At 37.9% G+C, this 15800-nt stretch overlaps 2 protein-coding genes across 5 annotated transcripts in view; both read right to left on the bottom strand.

Annotated features, from left to right (window-relative positions):
- Positions 1–134: 134 nt before the first annotated feature.
- On the bottom strand, positions 135–5813 carry zgc:91890 (solute carrier family 52, riboflavin transporter, member 3-B). Of its 2 annotated transcripts, none has more exons than XM_058394157.1 (4): positions 5673–5813; positions 1678–2763; positions 1478–1601; positions 135–816 (listed from the first exon to the last, which is right to left on the bottom strand). In XM_058394157.1, the coding sequence occupies exons 2-4, from the start codon at positions 2706–2708 to the stop codon at positions 604–606; spliced, it is 1368 nt and encodes a 455-aa protein (XP_058250140.1). In that variant the 5' UTR covers positions 2709–2763; positions 5673–5813; the 3' UTR covers positions 135–603. The 2 variants fall into 2 exon arrangements, with proteins under 2 accessions (XP_058250140.1, XP_058250135.1); XM_058394152.1 differs by lacking the exon at positions 5673–5813 and adding an exon at positions 3789–3947.
- An 846-nt stretch (positions 5814–6659) lies between these two features.
- macf1b (microtubule actin crosslinking factor 1b) overlaps positions 6660–15800 on the bottom strand; it is a 32997-nt gene continuing 23856 nt past the window's right edge. For all 3 annotated transcript variants that reach the window (XM_058395964.1, XM_058395900.1, XM_058395821.1), the window contains 20 exons: positions 15643–15771; positions 15310–15480; positions 15017–15172; positions 14717–14923; positions 13958–14077; positions 13609–13778; positions 13351–13510; positions 13051–13245; positions 12237–12362; positions 12004–12147; positions 11730–11918; positions 11520–11631; positions 11269–11435; positions 10853–11015; positions 9977–10131; positions 9757–9831; positions 9556–9673; positions 9316–9479; positions 9080–9197; positions 6660–8222 (listed from right to left, as the gene is read on the bottom strand). In XM_058395964.1, the coding sequence (XP_058251947.1) occupies positions 8197–8222; positions 9080–9197; positions 9316–9479; positions 9556–9673; positions 9757–9831; positions 9977–10131; positions 10853–11015; positions 11269–11435; positions 11520–11631; positions 11730–11918; positions 12004–12147; positions 12237–12362; positions 13051–13245; positions 13351–13510; positions 13609–13778; positions 13958–14077; positions 14717–14923; positions 15017–15172; positions 15310–15480; positions 15643–15771 (2865 nt within the window). In that variant the 3' untranslated portion in view covers positions 6660–8196. The remainder of the gene's footprint in view (positions 8223–9079; positions 9198–9315; positions 9480–9555; positions 9674–9756; positions 9832–9976; positions 10132–10852; positions 11016–11268; positions 11436–11519; positions 11632–11729; positions 11919–12003; positions 12148–12236; positions 12363–13050; positions 13246–13350; positions 13511–13608; positions 13779–13957; positions 14078–14716; positions 14924–15016; positions 15173–15309; positions 15481–15642; positions 15772–15800) is intronic.

Below are 15800 nucleotides of genomic sequence, written 5' to 3'. Positions count from 1 at the left end.
ATACACCTTTAATATGTATGTAAAAGTCACATGAATGTACAGATTGGGATTAATATATTAATAAAAATTATATTTGGTTCATTGCTTAAGGTATTCATGTATGCAATAGTTTCTTCTTATGCAGTACACAGTCACATTTTTGAAGGACTTTATTCTATATATAAAAAGACAAATATTTAATTTGATGAACAGTGATTTGTATTAAAGTTTCACAACTTAAAAAAGTAGTAAAGCATTTGAGACATGCAACAAATGAACATCAGCTTTAAATAGCATACTATGAAGGCACTTTTTAAATAAGCATCATTCAGATTAACATTAACCACAACAGACAAACATATCTTTACATTGGTCTTAACATTATAGCTCTATCTAGTGTAACTAATCTAGTGCACTTCAAGGCTACTTAACACAGTGCAAGTATCTGGGAAAAGAAAACCACTTCTTGTGTAACATTTCAGTAGTGTCTTTGAACCAGAAAAAAATATGGTCTTCAGTCTGCAGTCTTCATAATATTGTAACTGGTTCTTTGTCCTTTGTCTTAGATAAATGAGCTGGAAAACATTTATGTATTATTTGTGCTATCACTAAATGGAGCTTGCTTCATTTGGGGCACTTGGTATTACAGGGATCACCTGATTTGAAGAGCCCATAAACACTGACTAAAGGAAACATTGACATGGCCCCTAACATGGAACCGAGCTGTACTACAGCACCACACCACACCAGGGCGCTGCGTCCTTCGTCACGCAGGATCACCCCAATGATCACCTTCACGTAGGACAGAGTGAGGACAAAGATCACCCAAGTTGTCACCTGTATCATAATAGAGAGAGGAGTGGGGTTTAATATAGCACACACAGTGCAATCATGTTAAAGAACATCACACTAATAAGACCAACACAGCTAGAGGTCCTTACTCCCTGTGCTGTTATAATAAGCTCTACTCTATAATAACTTCAGTTTGGAGTTTTCATTTGTAGCATCATATGTTCAACAATTTATCTAGCAGAAGTTAACCAAATCGAAATATCCCATAGTAATATAATTACTATTTTTATTCAGGCTCAAGTGATTAAAGCTCTGGGTTGTTGATTGAAAGTTTGGGGCTCAAACTGCAGCACCACCTAATGCACAAAAAAGTCTTTAGTCTTTTAAATTATGACATTTTTGTGGTCAGGTGTCAAGATCTATTAACTAGTTAGGATGAGAATCTTTTGCAGGACTCATTTGACTTGATTTTAGTTCATTGGGGACCTTTGGCCTTTGGGGACACAGGACCCTAGGGCCCTAAACACAAAAACCACACACAAATCTGTATGTACAAGAAAAATTAATTGTATCCCTATATGGTTTATCGCTAACTTGTTAGTAGAGACATTTTGTATTTAAGATTGTATAGAAATTAAATTATTGATATTTGGTCTATGGGTATATGAGAAGTGTTGCAAACATAATTGAGACACATGTAACCCACCATGAGTGCAGATCCTAGTTCATGATGAACCAGTAGAGGACAGGGACTCATTGCTGCCATGCCCATTATGTAGGCCCCAAACCCTGTACCAGTCACTGTGAGAACCCCCATCAGCATCAGAGACCTGGAGTTAAGGAAGAGGTAAGTCAGAATATACACTGCAGACTTACATCCATTTAACTTATCTGTCTGTGTCTCACCTGATTGGGAAAAACATGGCGATAAAGCAGGCCACAGGGTTAGCCACTGCAGCCATTGCAGTCGCCAAGTGATAAGCCTGATTACCATATGGCAGGCAGGAGTAGGACTGTACTGATGGGAGAACTGCATTGGTTAATGCATTAACCCAAGCCAGAACAACAAAAATCAAGACCACCTCTGCTCTGCTGTAGGTGCCTTTTCCAAAGGTGCTGCGAGGTTTATTTGCTTGACTTTCTGGATGTTCCAGCATGGGTGTCTGCTCTGCAGGATGGTTCTGCATGGAGAGGCTAATGTCAGCCTTCTCTTGGTGACTTGTGTCACCAAGATACTTCTCACATTTATGTTCTTTTACTACAGCAGGGTGGTAGTTCAGCAGTATGAAAGCGCCCAGGCACACTGCCATCATGGCACTGAGGAACAGGAAGAAGACCTGGACAGAGAAGTTAGCTGGCTGGTAATGTGCCTCCAGTTCACTACTGGTCCTCCCTGTGTAGTTGACTAAGCTTATATTTGCAATAGCTGTAGCGTTTATGCACTGGACCACCCCGACACCCTGAACCAGAGCCACGAGTGCTGGAATCAGGCCACTCAGACCCTCTCCAACGAAGTAAGTAGTGAGGTACTGAGGCTGGAGCCTCATCATAAAAGGCAGGAAGGTGACAGAGGAAGTGCAGTCCACCACTGACAGTAGGAAACTGAGAGACAGCAGAGCTACACTGTGTACAGCATTTCCAACAAATAGTGTGTGCTTCCAGAGGAAGGCCAGTAGGAAAGTGGCCAGGGCACCCAACACTACAATGATGTAGATAACTGGCCGCTCGTCCAGCGCCCCCGGCCTGAAGCGATGCATAAGTGTAATGAAAAGTGGTCCAATGTTTGCCAGCTGGATGATTACAGTGAGGTAGGAGGGTAGGTACCAACCTTCAGGGATCTCAGGTACAATCAGTGGGAGCTCAACCCACATCCCATTGATGGCGACCCATGACCCAATGCCAAAGAGGCAAGCCAAAATGTGCGTCAACAGTGACATGATGCAGAGAATGATTTTATTTTCTGATTAGCCAACAGATAGTAATGAAGGTCATCTGAAAAATAAACACGAGAGATCTTTACGCCAGGTTCATCATTTTTCAGATTCTCATATAGCTACTATCATCAAATCTATAGGCTTTGAATGTCAAGGGATCTCTTATATCCATGAATATTATATATATCACACACACACACACACACACACACGCACACACACACACACACACGCACACGCACACACACGCACACACCACAACAAATTATATGTCCTATTTATTTAATTAACTGGATATATTGCAATTGTTGTTTGAAATAAAAAAAACCTTTAAAAAATAAATCACAAATTCAACATAAGATGAATGAAAAATGCATTTGTATATGATCTAAAATGGAATAAATAATAGTGAAATTTTGGAATTACACTTCTTTGTCACTTCTGTTAGGTTTGGCAGTATATATATTTATATATACAATCTCAAGGAGACCAAGGAGAAAAGAAAACCCTCTTTGACTTGTTCTCCCTCACTGGGGAAACATCAACAGAGTGATCCGGGGACGACTCAATCTAGAACCCATTCAGGAAGTGAAGAACCATCCAAAGAAAAGTGTGCTCTCGAAGTAAAAGATATAACAAAAAAAACATCTTGCTGTATCATGCTAGAAAGCTGAGTCAAATATGTAAAAGTGTACAAGAGAGCATGATGAATTTTATATTTTAAATTCACAAATAAAATACGAGTCTCCTCATTTAGCATACTGTTTGAACATGCTATGAGACCTTTCCCCTGCAATCCCACTGACCTACACCTGACCATCACCACAGAGCAATCAGTTGCTACATTACTAAATCTACATTATAAGGAAACAAGTGACTTAAGGTAAATTTAAACACTTCCTCCTCTTTTTCTTCCTCTACTCATGTATTCTCATTGACTTCCTCCTTCTATTCAGACACTGCATAGTGATCAGCTACAAACCTCTCTAGCAGAATAATGAGCTTTAGGTACTGAGTGTCCTTGAATGCCCTTTTACACTCTACAAATACAAAATCCATCACACAGAGAGACAACCAACCTACCTTATGCAGCTATGGCCAACCGACTTTGTGATTGTATTCAACACATTCTAAACAAGGTGGTTGTAATTACATCAGCCAGCATGTGTGCTTACACACTCTCTCTCTCTCTCTCTCTCTCTCTCTCTCTCTGTTCAACTGACTGGAGAGAGTGCGCAGGCGCAAGCTTCCTGTGTGTCACACTCTCACCCAATGGAAGACACAGCCATGTGCTCAGCCCTCCCCGTCAGCCATGACGAAAAAGAGCTCCAGGAGAGGAGGAGGACTCATGATGAAAAAAGACACCTCCTCCACCCCTAGTCCACTCCTCCTCCCCTATTCTCTGCTCAAGCTTATGATTTTCCAGAACCAGGAAGTGAGTATAACACTCTAAAGGTGCAATTCAGCTGCCTATCACTATTACTTAAACTTCTACGTCTGGTTTTTATTTAAGTCCTTCTAATCCTTACATAAATTTAAAGCCTGTGTCCATAAAATGCCCTTCATTTTGCTGTCACAAATATCTGATGCCTTGTTCATTTACCAGATTTGAGACATTCTACCAGTTATATGGTAGTAAGAAATGCAACCCTTTATAATTATAATAATCCATAAAATGTCCTCCATTTAGATGCCATGAAGATTTGATTACTTATGCAGTGATCCCTCAGCATGAGCCTGATAAGATGAGAGAAGACACCACTATTTATGTTATCTTTGTAGGCAATTCTGTGTTAGTTTCTTGGCGTGTTCGCTTGGGCGCAGGACATTCACTTAAACAAGGACAAGAGTTCAGTATTATTTTGCAATTCTTTTCTAACATAACTCATCTTGTCAAAATACTAAAACATTATTTCAAAAAATCACAACATAAGCTACTTACTACAATGTGGCTAACCTCTGTACAATATTTCATCACTTTTTTAAATAAACAATTATTATATATTTAATTTTTTTTATTTTAACCATGGCTATTTTATTTTATTTTATTTTATTTTATTTTATTTTATTTTATTTTATTTTATTTTATTTTATTTTAAGTATTGCTAAATATATGTTTATTAAATGCATAAACTGGACGTTTTCTGCAATTATGCCTAGACCATTTAAAATTATTATTAAAAAAATGAATTAATAAATTTTTTCATGTACCATTGATGAGTTGATAAAATGTAAACATGTAGGCTAAGTAATTACTAAAAATCCAATTTCTCTTAATTAAGAAATTTGCACTGGTATCTAGGCTGGATTGGCTAAAACTATGGCACAAATAAATGCTAGAAAACAATGTAGCAAATGCTATAAACAATACATTTTTTAGATTTTGTACAGATTTTTAAGAGCATTTTTACAAATACTCTAATCCAGAATTATCTGCATCAGTGCTTTGTATTCTCTATCAAGAACATATCCTCATGCTTGCTCACTAGGTCAGGGAAAGAGAACACCATTAACCTAAACAACCTGTTTGGGAAAATTAGAAAAGAAGCAAAAAGATTTCAGGGTTTTTAAAAATGTAATCTGGAAGTTTTATTTACTAGCAACTCTTCACTGTGTAATTGGACGCTTGCAATGATTCAGACGAAACAAAATTCACTTCTGTAGTAAGAAGCCTGGTTCTGTTTGGATAAAAAAAATCTTACTCCAGTTACTGCAAAAGCAGAGAAGTAACATATACAAGAATGATATGAATTCAATAAATAAAAGAATCCATAACTTCCATAACTTCTAAGGTAAAAACAATGCAACTAAAATTAAATTGCAATTCAGTGTAAGTAAATGTTCTTATGACAAAGTTTAATGTCAATCTCTTACAACTACTGCTTAAGCTGAGGAAATAAGCAAACATTCCTGAAGTGCATAAATATTATGTGAAATGTCTGTCTTGCAAAAGAGAAGGATTCCTACCTGGTTCTGCACTTCACAGCTTTACATTCTCCACATTATCAAACCCAATGTGAGGTCTAATTTTCACTATCAGACTGACCTCGCTTAAGAGCGCATGTTTAACAATAGAGGCAGGCAGCTCACGCAGCAGGGCCTCGGAAGAAGGTGGGTATTAGCTAAATCAACCGTCAGATACCATTTTCTATGAGGCACCTCAGAGGGGTATTTTTGCCTGCAAATTCCAAATCTAGTGGACAGACCACTAAGCAAAGACATTCTCTGTTTTCTCCCACATCAACACATTGCTTATAGTCAGCAAATCCATTTCATCAGCAAATTTCATGGGTGTAGCAATGAGTGTAGCTTTTTGTAAAAAATATATTGTAGGATTTATACCTCAATACCTTCCTATTGTGTTTTTATTTGACTTGAGTGTTTGTATCCCTGTGCACTACCAAATTTACTTGATGGCCATTCATTATATTTTGTCTATCCTACTTCAAGGTTTCACAAGGAAAAGAGGAACGTTTGCTCCTCTACTGTTTCACTCTAGTGACATACAGTGGCATCAATTTACCAAAACCCAAGGTCAAACTAAATCAGCTCTGACACTGGGTGACAAGATATGTCTCAATAGCATCTGCTTACAATTTTAAAATACTAAAAGGACTGCTAAATAGTTTAGCATTGTAGGTGACTAAATCATGATGAACAATTTAAATATCTATTACAAATATCCCACCAAAATATATTTCCTATATAAGGTTCAAGCACGAATCATAACCAGAATAAACTGCAATGGGAGCAGTGAAATTCCCTGACAAACCATCACCAGCACTAAATAACTGTATGCACATGTAATTACTTGTGCTATCCACAGAGGTTTAGCAGAATAGTTACGCTACTTGCTAAAATGTTAACTGAGATATATATACAGATAATAAGTTGCCTAGTCATTACAAGATAGCAGAGAACAAACTCAAGCAAACAGCCTTCTATAAAATGGTTTATTTTACAAGAAATATCTTATTAGTGATATTCGTCTACAACGAAATAAAAAATATTCTGGAGTGAGTACATGCAGTGCTTTGTTGGATGTCATCAGAAAGATGCATAACCGGTTAAAAAACTCTTTCAAGCATTTCTGCAGTTATACATACCATGAATGAAGGTACAGTGGCAATTTTGTTTTTAATCTGTAAACATAAATGTTGTATACTCATTGTTGCACCATTGTTACTGCAGTCAGCGGACAACTAACACGAAGAGAGTTCCACAGACTTCAGAAATATTTACATTGTGTATGTAAGATCAACAAAAAAGGCACATGCATGTTATGCGATATGAACCGAAGGCAGCAACCAAGACATTCTTTAAGGTATAAAATGAACAGCTATACAGGACTCTACAGCCCTATACAGCTCTGCAGGCATGATACAAAAACAGATCAAATACTGGTGACTTTTGGTTTAAATAAAATACAGGTCAGGACTGGCAGAGAGTGTTGGACAATTCATATTTTTGCTAATCTCATGGAGACCTACACTTTCATGTCCTCTTAGGGAAACACTTAAAGTTGATTGTTCAAAATTACTTATTTAGAAATCTATGCATGAATAACAAGGTGAAATATATTTACTCTACAAAGACATTAACATGAGCTAAAACCAAATCCATTATATATTTGATTGCAGTGAAAAACATTTGTTTTTTGGATGTGTGGCGTTACAGCGTACCTTTTAACGAGGGCCAAATTACTGCTTAATATTTAAATAGTTTAACAAACCTGAGGAAATTCTACAACCACACTTACAAAGTTCAATACAAATGTACCTTAGTATCTGAGTTTTTTTTTTTTTTTTAAGAGTATACAATACATCATATACAGAATACATTCATTCAAGCCTTAAGGCAGTTAAACAAGGTCTGTCTGTTTTGGTTTGCATCAGTATCTGTAGGTTGTCTTGTGAATAATTCTAAAACAGACTACTGATGTGTGTGAAGGTGTGTGTTTTTGTGTTTTCATTAAAGGCATTTGCATTCTTGTTGCTTATACCCTCACTATAATGGACCTCAGTATGCACGTCATTTAGTATATAGCCAAAATATTTGGGATTTGGGAGAGCAGAGGCATCATGCAGCTAAAACCCATGCAGAACATTCCAACACTTTAAGTCTCTCAGAACAGAGAGGAGGATATACGGTGTTTGCTTTGCTGTAAAAAAAAAAAAATCACAAGCAAAATATATAAATACAAATTTGAGGAGCTGGCAGAATGCTGTGTTGTGAGAAGGAATAAGGTTGCATGATTCCTGACTGTGGGTAGAATTCCCACCACACCTTTGTACCAGTGGGAACATGATCCACCAGCTCTTGAATGACAAAACTGTACAGCCTGTTTTGAGTGTGTTAAAGGTTGCATGGAGGAGTCCAGGGTGTGCTGTGAACTATGTTCTTCCATTTTGTTGGCTGTACCACTTTCTGGGCCTCTGAATGTAGGACCCTGAGTCCTGTTGCTTTTACATACTGGGAGCTGAGGGTAGAATCATGTGGGTGCTCTTTCAGCTTCCTCTGTAGTGCACAGAAAAGGAGAAAAATGATATTATTACCATTAACTAAAACTGTTGGGCATTTGGGGGAAAAAAAACCTTTTTGAAACTTCTTAAAAAGGTATGCAACAAAACTTACCATTCAGGAAATTACACCATGCTAAAGTAGAATATTTTCCTAAGACACCATGCCCCAAAGAGGTAAATGCTCTTACACTACAGTGATTTCTCAATGAAAGTTTTTAATCTATTAAAGAATGACACTCTTTATATTTTTATTTAATCTTTTGAAATGTCTGCAAAACCAGATTCATCATTCAGTCACTCTATTTTTTCTCTCTCTTGAAGTTAATAAGACAAAGCTTGTCATTTACTAAGAAATATCAGTAATTATGGATATTTGTTAAATAAAAAATATAAATATTTTTTTTAAGATTAATCTCTTTTATAGATTCAAAAAATATGAAATCAGAAGCATGAGGGTGGGGTTGTTAAATCTTATTTTTCATTTTCTCACTTGTTCATGTGCATTATCTGTTTTTCATTATTAATACTGAGCATTGAAGCTGAGGCTCAGAGCTTGGGATCTGAGTATTGACTGATATTCTATACTGATTTGATATTGATTTCTTCCCAGTGAGTCATCAGATGTTCTGTAAGCTTCTGTTGCCAAGTTAGGTGAAAGATCGCAGGCTATTTGAGGAACATACACCAAGACAATTTATGTACTATGTACAGAAAATGTGATGAATTCGATCAGTTATTTCAGCAGTCCAGTTTTAGCCCTGATACTGAATATATTTATCAGAATAATACATCCCTCATTCTAGATGCATTATGGAATATATGTGGAGATATTTTGTATCTAAGCTGACAAACCTGAGGGGGACGGAGAATCATCATCTCCTGCTGGAGAGAACTGGTCTGTTCCTAATGCAGCTATAGAGCTCCTTGGCCGTATACACCTTTCCCCGGAGAAACTTCTGCGTAACAGTGCCTACATCAAACAAAGCAGGAAACTATTATTGACTGAATATAGTAATTATAGCAATGATTTCCACAAGGTTTACCACCTTTACACTTAACATTTTTAATAAAATGTGAATGAACCCGACCTTTCGAGTTAAAGGGCTACTAGGAGCTGATGCGCTGCTGTATAAACTCAGGCTGGAGTTTGACCTGCTCACTGTCATCCCCTTATTTCCTCTGCATCCGGATGTATCAAAAGAATGAGGTGACAGGTACTTCTCCTTTATCTTCAGGTTTGTCCGACCTTTCACTGTTTAAGAAATAAAAGTAATTGGTTGGAAAATTCACCATTTGCCATTTTTAGAAGAACACAGAGAGTTATTTACCTCTGCAAGGGTCATTCTTAACAAGAAATTCATCCAGGGCTGTCCATCCTCCACCAACACGTACCATAAGTGTACTTCGTAAAATACGCACCATTCGTAACTGCTGAGAGTCTCCAAACTGTAGATCATACCATCACGTCAATTCAGAAATGTCAAGCTATGTCATAAATTGTGATTAGAGGAATATGATTTTACTCTTACCCTGTAGCGGTTAGCGCTAACCTGCTCCACCTGAAACCTCTTTGGGCAGCTGCACTGGGACACCTGTCTGCTTACCTAGAAAATTGTGTAGGTTTTGTTAAAATGTCTAAGAAATGTATTGCAAGAAATGTACATGAATATTAGATGCTGTCCTACTCAACAAAATGCCTGATTTTTCTTTGATGGAATAATATATGTGGATATGAAATGAAAAAAGTACCTCTTCATTGATTTGGTCTACATCAACTGTCCTTCTGTAGGGATCTCGGCTTGGGTGGAGCGCACTCACAAACTCATAGTAGTCGATAAATCCATCACCATTCACATCAAAGATATTTGCAACAGCAGTCATTTCCAAGGAATTGGTTGGGAATTCTATCCAAAAACAAAGGTAATTATTAGAGAGAATCAGGGTGCTATCCCACCCACACGAAAATCAGATCCTGAGCTCATTCAGTTGAGAACTAACCACAACCCTGAACAGAGCAGACATAGAGAGCTAGCTCTTTTCCTGTTCTGCGGTGATCCAGAACACTAACTAAAAATGTACTCTATGATATGCCAAACATCACTCTGGGAAACTATTACTCCTAAATCCAGTCTTTTCTGTTTTTTTCCTCTATAAGCTGAGAAAAAAATAGCAGACCATCACCAACATTAGCTGGCTGAGTTCCAGCCTGGTTAGATCTGAACCCCTGTCTGTTTATGCCAGAAGCTCAGCCTGCAGGTTGTTGGTCACTTTATTCTCAATATTCTCTAGAGGATCAATCATCCATTTGGCTCTGACCAACTCCTACCACATATCATGTTTATATTGTTGTGACTGTTTACTTATCTTTTGTCTTTGCTTAGCCTTCAGTAATCTATTTCAGTAATCTAATCTAATCTGAATAAAGCTGCACTGTCATTTAACCCACTGCTCCTCATGTCTGTGATTGTGTTTCAGATACTAATAGGAAAACCATGAAAAAGTTGTTAGCATTAGAATAAGTATGTATGTATAATTAATGCAGAATAAGTATATATCAGCTGATGGGTGCTGGCAGTTAAGATTAAGTCACAAGTAATGGGAGAAGGTGGGTATTGAACTGCTTACTGGAGGCCAGAACATTATCGATGAATTCCTTTTGGGTGATTCGACCATCCTGGTCTCGATCGATGCTGCGGAAAACATCTAAGATCCGAGACTTCAGGTGACTTATCCACTGCATGTACTTCTTGCGCCAAATGTTGAAGTCAAAATTAGCAAACTCTTCCAACTGTCAAAAAAACAGCCAATATCACACAAGTGATTCACATTATAAACCGTTAAATATCCCGTCTGTAATTTCATCATTCATCTTAAGGCATATTTAGCAATTGTTATCAGTTATTTAATAACTACAAGGAAACTCAAACAAATATGAGAGCAAGGAATATCTGGACCCAGTGGCACAAATAAGTGAGTAGTTTATATTGCTAGTTTGGACAGTACTTGATGGGTTTATGTTGTAACACATTGACAGTAATGACCTCTTTGAGTCTCTGCTGGTGCTCTTCAAGTCTGGTCTGTCTGCTGTGTGCCTGAACCCACAGTTTCTGCCACTGGCTGACCAGTTGACACAACTGGGGTGTGTGAGGTTCCAGTCTCTCGAGGGGAAGTGAACCTGTGATTGGGGATTTTGTTGTGCCTCTCCTTTCTGCACACAGCACAAAAAAAACAAATTAAAACACAGTCAATTTTCTAAATTGGTGAAATAGTAAGTTTTCTGGTTAAAACTTACTGGTTGGCGTCTTGTGACTCGGAGACACCTGCTTAGGAGTCAGCTTGTGTTTGCAGGACTTTGTGGCATTTTCTACTTCGATTACTTTACTCTTTAACTCAACCATAAAACCCTACAATAGAAATACAATAAATTACATTCACCAGGTTTTTTGTCACAGCAACCGTCTGTGTATAGTTAAGGTGTGTAAGAATGAGTAAGCATTTGTACCGCATGCTGGGTGATGAGCTCTGCTGTCTGCTCTATGTCGTCAGGTAAGGCTTCCTGGTCTCTGAGGTTCAGTGATTCTTCAGCAGAGGAGATCCAGGTTAGGAGGCGCTGCACCTCCTTTCTCTCAGCCTCTAGAGCAGAAAGTGCAGCTTGGATTCGCTCAGCTTGCTGCTGTGCCCATGTCTGGACCTGAACCATACATGTACACACACATATAAATAACCTGACGCTTTACTAGCAATCTGCTTGTATGGACATTAATGTAGTCACTCACCTCCTCATATCGGGTTTTAGTGACACTGATCCAAGATTTGATAGTGATTACAGAGTCAGGATGGCAGGAGGACAGAATCTCTTCACCTAAGGTTTGAATGCATTCCAGTGCCACCTGATGACTACTTAAAGAACTCATTGACTCCTGTTCAAGCAAAGTATGAAATTAATGTTTTATCTGCCAGGACATGCATTGTTTTGTTTTTTTTACTGCAAACATCAGGATCCTCATACCTTGTGTTGTTTGAGAAATGTTAGAAGAGTCTTTTCTTCTTCAGGCAGTACTCCACATTTCAAAACCCTCTCAATGTCAGCAAGTTCATCAAGGAAGGAGTGAACCATTCTGTCAAACTCCTCTGCCTGTGAGTGAATCATATCAACAGTATATTGTTATTAAACATTTTTTAATAGATTAAATGCTAAATATTTTTACATTTCCAAATGTAACTCTTTTAGAACCACACTGCTGTTGAATTCTTTATTCTGATGGGTCACAAGCTGTTTTATTTTGTATAATCTCACAGCTCTAAAAATAGTGACATGGTATTCCATATAATCTAGGTCCAATAAAAATGTTTTTAAAAATTGTATTGTTTCATTGAATGCATCTCTGTAATGACGAGCACTATTATATTGTTATGATGGTTTATAGCTGCTATAACATAAGAGATTGCAGGAACTAACTTGTTTTGCTAATTCTCCACAATCTTAAACATTATGGATAAATTGGATCATGTACTGTTGTTTAAAAATACTTTTCTTTTATACTTTTTGGAAATTGTGTGGTACAGCAAGAATAAAACACTGGAACACTCTGATATAGGAAAATAAGCAAAATAGGGGTGGCAAAATCGCATCTCCATTATTGAATATTTTCCTTTAACAGCACACCTCACCATGTTTTATTTCTTATTTTACAATACAAACATAACCAGGGTAGATCTTTTTAATAAATCAGTTGTGAATAGGGAACCTGACATATACAATAATATATAATGCTTTAACTACTGCACATACTAATTCCAGTCAGTCATGCGAGAGGCTTTACCTGTCGTAGTGCTGCCTCCAGTCTGGTCTGTCTGGACACTGAGAGTTTACACACAGCCTCCCAGCGGACCTCCAGCTCCTCCATCTGCTCCTGCAGCCAGTGGGCATCAGCAGTGCTTCCACGAGTCAGATCTCTGACCGAACGCTTCAGGGTGCGAATACAACCTGCACGCTTCCCCAGCTCTTTCTGGAAGACCTAAAACACAGATTCAAAGTCATTCTATATTGTACCAAGGTGGTCATGATTTCTGCTTGCAAGAAAGAATTTATTACTACAGAACAACATGTATTGAGAAAGTACCTTGTGCTTGTCAATTAAATTGTTAACTAAATCTTTCTCTCCACCAACAGGCACATCTTCAGCAACCTGTGGCTCTGCCCTGTACAGCCAGTCATTTAGTGCTTGGAGGGCATCACTGAACCTTCCAGAAAACAGCAGCGCCTCCTCCAGTTTATGTTGCCTGAGTAGCAAAATGTTACATTAATGGCTTCAATTATATTAAGGAACATGGATTTACTATGCGTGTATAGAGTTACACTGATTGGTAATGATATTTACCTCTCCATGGACTTTCCACTGATGGTATCCCATGAGTCTCTGAGCTCAGACACCATGTTCTCAAGATGCTGGGTGTCAAAAGGATTCTGAGTCTTTACTAAAAGGGTGCGGCCACTCTTCAGGCAGGCCTCATACATTGGCCTCTTCGAACGAAAGAGTTTATGGAATTCCTGTGAACACACATCACATTATTTCATCCCAATATTCCACGTGGCTAGCAGGTTGGATCTTATAAAGCTATAAAATATTTCATATATTTCCACATGGTAGAGTTGCTGAAATACAATACCATTTCTCCAAGAGTTCATAAATACAGTTTTGTTAAAGTTTATTTCTCAGATAACGTTACCTTCTGCTCACAAAGCTGCTGTTTGATCTCCTCATGCGACACAGCGATCTCCTTATGGGTGTCCAGAGTCTGTTCTACTTCAGTCATCCAGTCCATCAGCAGCTGCCAGGACTCACTGAACTGCAAAGACGACACAGAAATGATCAAATCAGGTATTATAAAACAATTTAATAATCAGTCCTGTGCTATAAATGAAAGGTAGCATTGCATGAAAATGGCTAGAATGGAAATCCCTTAGCTGAGACATGTAGATTATTTATCACAGTTAATCAGACAATTTAGAAATAATTTCTTCAGACATCAAAAAGTCCAAACCACAGTCACATTATTGAGTCACAGTATATGATAAATATAAAACAACTCAATGAATAAATAAAACCATCACTGTATGTATGTAACTAGATAAGCAATAAAAAATGGGGAGTTTATGATTTAATGCATCAAAAATATAAAAAAAATACTTCAGGAGTGCAGAAAATAATGCAACGTCTATGTTAATATGTTTTATTTTTAGTCTCCTTGTTAACAGTCACCATAGAAATTACAATGTATTAGGACTTTAATACTTTGTAAACCCAGGATCTTTTCCAGCTTGCACCGTTATCCGAGCTGCTGTTAAAGAATATTAAGCAACACCTCCTATCTAATAAAAAATGAGAACAATGCTGTAGTATAAATTTAGTTTAATTAAAACCACTATAAAATCATGAACATATGTTGTGCTTCATTTATTCTAGTCCATGTGAGGGGCTAACTCACCTGTTTAACTTGTTTCTTAACATCCTCCAGGGTCTTCCCCCTCTCCATGGTGTGCTGGTAGAGCTTCCTGTAGCGGTCTTGCACCGTAATCAGTAGATTCTGTACCACGTCGCAGTCCTCTTTTCTGCTAAGCTCCAACAGCTGTGAGGCTGCATTCTCCACACAAGTCTTCTTCTCCCCATATGACTGGACCTCATTGACCAGCATCTGTTATGACAAAAATAAATCAAGTAAGACATACACATTTTAGTACTAACATTTGCCTAAGGCTACAACATAAATACAACAACAATAACAAACCTTGTGTTCCTGAAGCTGGGTGCTGATGGTGTCAAGGATGAAGCTGGGAGTAGGCAGAGCACTAATGACCTCTTCACACTTTGCCATTTTGCTCAACAGATCTTGAACATCGCTGTTAAACTTCTTTGCTAGACCAAGTCCTTCTGTTAGCTTAGCCTGAGGACAATGAGCAAAGAAGTAAAGACAAACTAATTAAAGTCTCTGGAAATAAAGAAGTAGTTAGACCAGTAGAAGTCTCAGACATTTTTAAGTGATCATATGAATGACATGATGCTCTGGTCTTATTTGATCACCTTGCGGTCTTGCATTTTTGTATAGACTGTGTTCCACTTCTGCTCCAAGATGCTTAAGCTGTGCTCAGTGCTGGAGCCATGAGCCACGTTGCTTCCCTCCAGCATCCTGTGGACAGCGTTACGGATATTTGTGTACGCATGCAGTTTAGATTCCATCTCATTACACAGCTCCTGCGGACATATACATGCAATTTGACAAGACAATTTTAATCATGAACAATAACAATCATAACCACATTTGCATGAATGTTCACAGCACACACAGTCAACAGATGAATGTAGTAGCATGCATAATCTGTACATTTGAGTGACTATTATGGCCTGCAGCATTACCAGATGAGCACTGAGTCTCTCACTGGCAGTGTCTGGCATTCCCCATACAGTTTTAGTGGAAGACAGCTTCAAGTCTGTGTACTCCAGCCACTGCAGAAGATCCTGGATTTCCATTGTTACATCTTGAACCTATGGTTGAAAAGCAGTGCTTCATTAAA

The sequence above is a fragment of the Hemibagrus wyckioides genome, linkage group LG01, assembly GCF_019097595.1.
Source record: "Hemibagrus wyckioides isolate EC202008001 linkage group LG01, SWU_Hwy_1.0, whole genome shotgun sequence".
NCBI lineage: Eukaryota > Metazoa > Chordata > Actinopteri > Siluriformes > Bagridae > Hemibagrus > Hemibagrus wyckioides.
Note: the sequence above shows the minus strand (reverse complement) of the source record. Positions and strands in the feature narration are given on the sequence as shown.

What these genes read in the sequence shown, in the direction of transcription:
- zgc:91890 (XM_058394157.1), bottom strand. Translation starts at nt 2,708, where the DNA reads ATGTCACTGTTGACGCACATTTTGGCTTGCCTCTTTGGCATTGGGTCA. An exon ending in GCCATGTTTTTCCCAATCAG is followed by an intron (nt 1,602 to 1,677) that starts GTGAGACACAGA and finishes CCTTAACTCCAG; the next exon opens with GTCTCTGATGCTGATGGGGG. An exon ending in AACTAGGATCTGCACTCATG is followed by an intron (nt 817 to 1,477) that starts GTGGGTTACATG and finishes ATTATGATACAG; the next exon opens with GTGACAACTTGGGTGATCTT.